Source organism: Cibotium barometz, chromosome 6 (genome assembly GCF_041138505.1).
Source record: "Cibotium barometz isolate CiBa-2024 chromosome 6, ASM4113850v1, whole genome shotgun sequence".
Taxonomy (NCBI): Eukaryota; Viridiplantae; Streptophyta; class Polypodiopsida; order Cyatheales; family Cibotiaceae; genus Cibotium; species Cibotium barometz.
In genome coordinates, this window is record NC_141051.1 from 29,626,170 (window position 1) to 29,634,356 (window position 8,187).

The following is an 8,187-nucleotide window of genomic DNA, read 5'->3' on the forward strand; positions in this document are numbered from 1 at the left end:
TGGGGTAGAATAGAAGTACAAGGCTCTCCTTGATTGACAAAAAGAGCTAGGCTAGCCTATAGAATAAGAGGATAAGTTATAACTTTTGGGCCCCCTTGGGACCACTCATTGTGTTTCTCCCTCTTGTTAAGCCCCCTCTAATCACATTGAAGGAAACTAAGGGTGGACCCTTCCACTCCACCGTACAACCACCTGCTGCCCCCTGCTCCTCTGAGCAGAGGCGTCTGAAACCACCCTATCTCTCCTCCATTCCACCCCTGATGTGCCAATGCCACCCAAGTCTTTCAAGAAACAATATTTGCATGTTGCAATGCTCTTTTTTCTAATTTCAACAAGGTACTCTTCTCAAGAAATCAAAGGCACCTTTAAATGCTGCATTTCTTCAAGGTCACCCCCCTCCTTCCCGATAAAAAGAGAAAACTCTAGAGCTACTGCTAAGCCATATCCAAAGACACATCCTTGGTGATATGTGACTTGCCTGGCAAGAGGCATGTCCATTACAACTAGCTAACACGGCAGAACTTGGACAAGCCTGCTGAGTACTGGTAACTGCACTCAAGTTTCTTATATTAAGCCTGGTGACATTCAAGTACCGTGGCTTACAATCATGGGCAATACCACTATGGCTTACAATTATGCAAAACACATAGGCTGGCCGAACATCTTATATCGACAATGAGTAAAAGCATGAACGTTTTTAGGAGGTGTAGGGAAAGGCAAGATCCTTGACATCCCAAGTTAAGAGAGGCCAGCATGCCAACCTCATTTCAAAGGAACAAGAGTTGAGCCGTTGCCTTTCGTCCTTGCAGGCCTTTCACAGACAATGTATTTGAAGCCAGTTGGAGATGATTTCCCCTATCTTGGCAAAAAAAACATCCTGATAAGAAATTTAGAGTATGAAATACAGTAAATCCAGTAGCAGGAAATATTTACAAAAGCACAAGGTTTGATACATGGCCAAACTGCCTTAGAAAAGGTGCACAATTGGTGCATCACTTTAATAAGTCATTGATGGTAGGCTCCAATCAATTTCAATTGAAGCCTGTGGTACATAATTACACATACAATGCCTCCTATATGTACGTGTTATCATACACAAGTGACCAATGAAGTGATCTTTACAGAAGGATAATGACATGAAGTGCAGGCACGGATGATGGACAAGTTCTAAAGGTAATGTCGTTTTGCAGCCTCTTTTTCAAACAGTGCCATAAGCCCGGCTCCATGAACCCTTTCCTCTAAAGCCGATAAAGAGAACACCGACAGATCATTTGGAACCGGATCATGCTGCCCTTGTTGCATCTTCTCAACCAAAGTTTCATGCACTTCTGGAAAGAGCACCTGTTTGTCTGAGAACTTTGAAAGACTTGAGCTCCGATGCGAGATATGGTTACCCATTATTTTCTGTGTATAGCGAGCATTAGCTAGGGAGGAGACTCGAGCACCCACACTATCAGTAATGTTAATGGCAGATTCACTTTCACTACGAGGCTGGGTAGAAAATAAACGCCCAAGAAATGCATTCTTTGCTACACCTGTATCACTTCTATCAAAAGGCATGCCCTTTAAATTTGCAACTGCGGCAAAACAATTTTTTGAACCTGCCTGACCTTTGGCTCGTGCTGCATGAGAAAACACACTTTCTATGTTACTGCAAGAGCCTTCAATGCTGTCCCTCCCACAATGCAGCAGCTGAGTCTCTGCACCACTTGAGAGCTCATGGCCATTTGGAAAAGATGACTGCGTCGATCGCGCTGACAGTTGTTGAGGAATCCGATGATCAGGGAAAGAAATTGATAGAGGGAAACCCTCTGAATGCATGCCACCCAAGGTCGCAGTGGGTTGCTGCACAAAAGCACTATGTATAGCACAAAGGCCAGTTTTCCCCCTTGCAAACTTGTCACGGAGGCCCTTGAGGTGATCATCATCTTTTTCAAACAAGGAGCTTTCATTGTATACTGATCCTTCTCGGCACAACAAGCATCTCTTTCCGCCCCCATGTGCTTTGCAAAAATCTGTACTTCCTTGTGCACTTTTACTGCAATTCTCAAACTTGCAGCGCTTGCCACCCCCATGCCTCACACAGAAATCAGTCCTTCCCCTAGCACTCTTTGTGCACCCTTGTACAGAACATCTCTTACCACCCCCATGAGCTACACAGAACAAAGTACCCCCATGAACACTCTTCGTACAGGTACCACCTCCAAACGTGCACCTCCTGCCACCGCCATGAGCCTTGCACAGTGGTGTACTTCCTTCTGCACCCTTGGTGCATCCTTCATACACGCACCTCCTACCACCCCCATGACCTTTGCAAAACATGGTGCTTCCTTGTGCTCCCTTCCCACAACCTGAGTACTGGCAGCGCCGCCCTCCCCCATGAGATATGCATAGGCCCGAAAAACCCTCCGCACTCTTGGTACACCCCTCTTTCTGACACCTCTTACCCCCACCATGTCGTATACACAAACCAGACCTGCCTCTCGCTGCTTTAGTGCAACCCTCATAATTGCATCTGCGGCCTCCACCATGGCCAATGCAGAAGTCTGTCTTTCCCTCAGCACTTTTGATGCATCCTAGAGTTTGACACCGGCGACCCCCTCCATGCGCCTTGCAAAAATTTGTGCGACTTTCAGCACCCTTGTTGCAATTCGGTCTCTGGCAGCGCCTTCCCCCGCCATGTGTGATACAGAGGCCAGATGCACCTCTTGCACCCTTGCCACAGCCTTGAAACTTACACATCTTCTTGGCCCGTTCAGTCCCAATGATGGAAGAGGTCTGGCCACCACCAGAAAATGCCTCACAAGCCAGGGTAGAGATAGGGCATGCCTTGCTCATAGAATCTGGATTTGCTAAGTCTGCTCTGGCACCAGTTGCTAAGTATACAAGATTAGATTGATCCATCCAGAAATCACACTCACGCAAACCGGGAATGCTGCAGTCTTCGTGCTTCATTCGCTTAGCAGCATTGGTGGAACCTTCATCTAATGTAGCATCTACCCAACCTTCCTGTGCATTAGCACCAGCAGTGCTAGATGGCATACCTGACAAGCAATCAGATTCAGATGATAAAGGGTTTCCTGTAAGGCTGAGCTGTAAGCCCATTTCAGAAGAATTCTCTCCCCTATTGAAAACCAAATTCCCTCGATCTCTGATACCATCACTCCCACTTGACTGACGGAAGGTTGCAACTCTCTGCAATCCAGCTTCATGATGGGCTTGAGTTGTCATATCTAAAAAGCTATTTCTCAAAGAGGTCATGCATGAATTCCCTTCTCTCAAAGAAAGAAAAGAATTAGTTGGCAATTCCAACCCACTAGACTGTGGAAGGCCCAGACTTAGATCCATATGTATGTGATCCCCATCTCTACTTTCTTCACAAAGGGTACTCTGACAAATTTCGCTTTCCAAGCTCTGTGCACTATCAAGAAAGCCAGGTGTACACCCCAGGCCCAGGACTAGCTGCAATTCATCTTTGCACAGGGCCTTCCCAACTGTTTCTCCATGACATTTTTCTTTGCTGCCTTTAGAAGAATCAGACAAGCCATCCTCCTTAGATGCCTGAGAGGTCAAGCCGTAACCTCGGAAGCCATCTCTAATCAACCAATTACCAGGCTGTGACTTCATACTTGATTAACTTTGTAGCCACTAGCCCCACCACTTCACAAAAAATGAAGTTATGAAAAAAGTTCTATATTGGATAACTAGAATCTAAATAATAAGAGAGTCATCTGCCTCATTAACAGAAATCCACCCCTCCGTTACCTGTAGACTCCACGCATCACATGCCATATCTTACCACATTCCGAGGATAAAATCCCTTAACCATCCCTGCCATACAGAGACTTTCTCTTGCCATGCAAGTCCTTGCTTTGACGGTACCAACAACCCCGCTAAAGGTTGTTAAACCCATTCACAAACACCAAACTGCAAAATGACATGACGCTGAGCATGTGTGATTTGCCCACTAAGCTACACAAATCAAACAGATGAAGAACCCATAAAAAGGTTAAAATAAATTAATTACATATGCGGGTGTGAACGAAGCTTCTCTCTCTCTCTCTCTCTCTCTCTCTCTCCCTCTCTCTCTGTGTCACACCATGTGCAACATATATATGTAGCTACACACATATATGTAACCATGATAAAACCCTAACTTTTAAATTTAGATCTATAAAAACACTAGGTAATCACAGATTGCAGTTCCTTTTGTATGAATTCAATCAAAACCCTGTCTTTGAGAGGAAATCTAACCTTATTGGCAAAATTTCTCATTTCAGATCATCATCTAGCTTTAGATAACTGTTCTAACCTAGATAAGCAGATGAAAACCCTCTCAATCAAATGTTCAGCAACGAAATCAGAATGGACAAGAAATGAAGAGAGACTCACCTGCGGTTGAAAGCGCAAGAGGAGGATCAGAAAATCTTCACTCAAGTTCAGGGTGAAAGGAAGAGACACAGGCAATTCTTTGTGTGTGGAGGGGCGGACAAAATAACGCACGTGGGCATCTGGCGGTGTAACAATAGCCGCCCGATCAGCGCACAATCTCTATAAAGGGGCCTGCCTTTGTTGACTAGAGAGAGAATGATTTTCCACCTTGTATTTTTCTAAGGTCCGTAAAATACAAAATGAAAATGATTTTTTAAATTCCTTACGAGAAAAAAAACATGGTATATATATATATAATATTATATATATATATATAATATTATATACATATATATATATAATATTTGGAAACCATGTTTTTTTTCTCATAAGAATATATATAATATTATATATATATATAAGATTTGGAAACCATGTTTTTCTTTCTCGTAAGGAATTATATATATATATATATATATATATATATATATATATATATTATATAGCGAAGTAGGACCTTGTTTTAGGTCTTGTTTTATCTATTTGAAAACCATGTTTTTTTTCCTCGTAAGGAATTTAAAAAATCATTTTCATTTTGTATTCTACGGACCTTAGAAAAATACAAGGTGGAAAATCAGTCTCTCTCTTCTTTCTCTCTCTAGTCAACAAAGGCAGGCAGGCAGGCAGGCCCCTTTATTATATATATATATATATATATATATAGAGAGAGAGAGAGGGGGGGGGGAAGAATCTTGTGTGTGTGTGTGTGTGTGTGCGAGCGCACGTGTGTATGTGTGTGTGTGTGAGAGAGAGAGAGAGAGAGAGAGAGAGAGAGAGAAAAGAGAGAGAGTTAGGACACACACACATCTCTATATCTTCTCTTCTCTATATTATCTTAAGGAAGAGTTTCACAAAGTTGCCACATGGCAAGAATTTGGAGGTGCAGGAAGAGGAGGAGGAGGTTTGAAGAGGTTTGGGTAGAATTTGATTTTAGAAGCCTCAAAAGACGCCCATACAAGGTTAGTTGGAGTTCACAAGCATTGCTCAAGAATTATTACTACTTCACATGGGGCGTTGCCAACAAATCACCCTCATCTTCTCAAGTTTCTAAGGAACTTAGGGGTAGGCTGCATGTGGCAGCATTGCAAATTAGATGGGATAGACAAAAAATGTGAATCTGGAGATAGGTATAATTTTTATTGTTGTACTTATAGCCCTTCTATCTAGTTCAGATGTAAACTATCATAGAGACCAATGGACCAATGTATCCACTATTGTTTCAAGTAAAAGTGATTGCAAGCTTTTTATTGCATGGTTGCCAAATGAGCTAAAAGATGATATCTTCGTAAGGTCGCAAAACCTTATCACAACTCTCATGTACCTAAGATAATAGTCCACACAGAAGGACATGTAAAATAAAACTATTTTTTATTATTCATAAGCATGTGATACAAGGGTGTTCTTAGGAATGAGGTACCTAGGCTAGAGGACTTCTTTTACACTTGACTTGATGGAACTTATAATAGGAGGAACATTGTCACAATTGCAAGAAGCACCCAGCTCGACTTTGGGGGCAAAGGCCTTATGTAACATCATTAGCTACAATGTGGTGACACAAGGAGTATTCATTTGCCAAGTTGGTTATGAGGATTTTCCTACTAATCATGTCTAAAATCCTCTTGTAACTCTTGTCCAAATTCTGTAGCACCGATTCTTTACACATAAATGAGCATAGTCAAAAGTGACCTAGTCACGAGGCATCTCAATCCACCAGAAGTTAAGCAATGTTTTGACATTATCTCACATACTAGATGATGCTTTGCAAAACACATGTTTAAACATACATACACACTTGCAATTGGTAATGCTTTGGGGATGCCCATAAGCTACATGAAAAATATTCTTGTAATCCAAGAAGATATGCATTAACCTTTAATTAATTGATTCTAAAGATTTGACAATATAGAACTTAAAAATGTCTTATACCAAAACATTGAAAAGTGCATATGGTGGTTCAAATTATAGAAGGCCTTATACCAAAACAATGAAAAGTGCAGAAGTGCTTCAAATTATACAAGGTCTTATAGAAGGTGTTATACCAGAACAATGAAAAGTGCAGAAGTGGTTTAAATTGAGCCTTTTGATGTGTTAGTTTATCAGAATATACGATTAATTCAAATAAACATGATGTACAATAAATAGGAATTTACTAAGATCCACTTCATGTGGCTAAGTAACCAAATTCAAATAAACATGATGTACAATAAAGAGGAATTTACTAAGATCCACTTCATGTGGCTAAGTAACCAACCAAGGTCATGCCACTTCTTCAAAGTTTCCACTTATTTAGAAAAAACCCAATTCAGATACTTTCAATAATGACCTTTGTACACTCTAATGGTAAAAGTATATATGAATAATGTTTTGAGTAAATAGAAGTACATAGGATATTGTTTTTCTCATCTTCATGTAAATTCTATAAATGAACATATTGTCATACGACCCTAAGTATTTGACTTGTGCTTGGGATGAAATAACAGTGACACATCTATTGGCTTGTGCTTACAAAGCGTGTAAAAAAGTGAGTACCACATAGTTCCAAAAGTAAGGGATAGAGCCATGCAATCCAGTCCATAGCATTTGGAGGTGTAGCCAAACTAACTCAAGAGTTCCATATTGTTTACTGGGTGAATAAAGCATCCAATGAGAAAGAATCATGTAGGTAATGACATTTGTCCCCACTACCACCACCCAACTTGCCCAGTAACTCTTATCAATGATGTGAGAGCCTTCTATGATGGTTCATCCCAAAAATATACTTTTTTGAACTCATTCTTACTTTTTGAACCACTCCAATCATAGGAAAAACCTATTTTCATATTTACCAATGCAAACTCACAACATATCGTTAATATAAAGCATAATGCCCAATTCTAATTACTTCAAAAAGCACCTTACTATCAACCTTTGTTGCCACATTTACCACTTAGCTTATTAAGATAAGTCATGGAAACTGAGTCTATAGTTAATGTATCCTCTAAGGCATCTATCCCATCAGATTCTTTAAACTCATGAATATAGTCTTTTTTTATGTCTTTTAACTTACCAACTCTCTCTCTCTCTCTCTCTCTCTCTCACACACACACACACACACACACACACACACACTTACTTTTATGTTCAAGGAAAGGATGCACATGCTCAATTACATGACATTCAAGATTGTAATATAATCACTATGGGTTTTCAAAACATTCAAGATTATAGTATAAATCACTTACTTTTATGTTCAAGGAAAGGATGCACATGCACAATTACATAACATTCAAAATTATAATATAAAACACTATGGGTTTTTTAAATGCTCAACAATTTTGACTCTAGAAAACATTGAATGCATATTGTCTTAAAATGTTTTGAATTCCCACCACTCTTACATCACCTTGCATTCCTAGTCCATGTCTTCTCCCTTTTTGTAGTTTTTTCAACCACTCAACAATGGTGATGGATGTCACTATAGTGCCACCCACATATTCAAACCCTCTATATTACGGGGCTTGATTGTGATGTTCTTTAGAAAATTATAATATTACTGTATGCACATTTTACATGTACATATTTATATAGATCCATTTCTTATTGCATTTCAATGACAAATTTTTTTTAAAGTACCCACTTTTGCATGTGTGAAATCAATTATAGTTTAGCCCTTGATAAATGTGATGCACATGTTAATGCATCTATGTCATTTATTTGTTAAAGGAGTCTATCTCTTTGATGTAGGCATGCAATTAAGATTCTCAAGAGTAAATGTTT

General features: G+C 40.0%; 1 protein-coding gene across 4 annotated transcripts; it reads right to left on the reverse strand.

The window, feature by feature from the left end:
• Window positions 1-902: 902 nt before the first annotated feature.
• On the reverse strand, window positions 903-4,529 carry LOC147637616 (uncharacterized). Of its 4 annotated transcripts, none has more exons than XM_086799439.1 (3): window positions 4,393-4,460; window positions 4,255-4,312; window positions 903-3,927 (listed from the first exon to the last, which is right to left on the reverse strand). In XM_086799439.1, exon 3 carries the CDS (start codon window positions 3,625-3,627, stop codon window positions 1,168-1,170), a length of 2,460 nt encoding a protein of 819 aa, XP_086655565.1. In that variant the 5' UTR covers window positions 3,628-3,927; window positions 4,255-4,312; window positions 4,393-4,460; the 3' UTR covers window positions 903-1,167. The 4 variants fall into 4 exon arrangements, with proteins under 4 accessions (XP_086655565.1, XP_086655563.1, XP_086655564.1 ...); XM_086799437.1 differs by having other exon boundaries at window positions 903-3,972; XM_086799438.1 differs by lacking the exon at window positions 4,255-4,312 and having other exon boundaries at window positions 4,393-4,529.
• Window positions 4,530-8,187: the final 3,658 nt, after the last annotated feature.

Bases quoted from the DNA above. Each gene is read 5' to 3' on its own strand.
- LOC147637616 (XM_086799438.1), bottom strand. From the start codon at position 3,627: ATGAAGTCACAGCCTGGTAATTGGTTGATTAGAGATGGCTTCCGAGGT.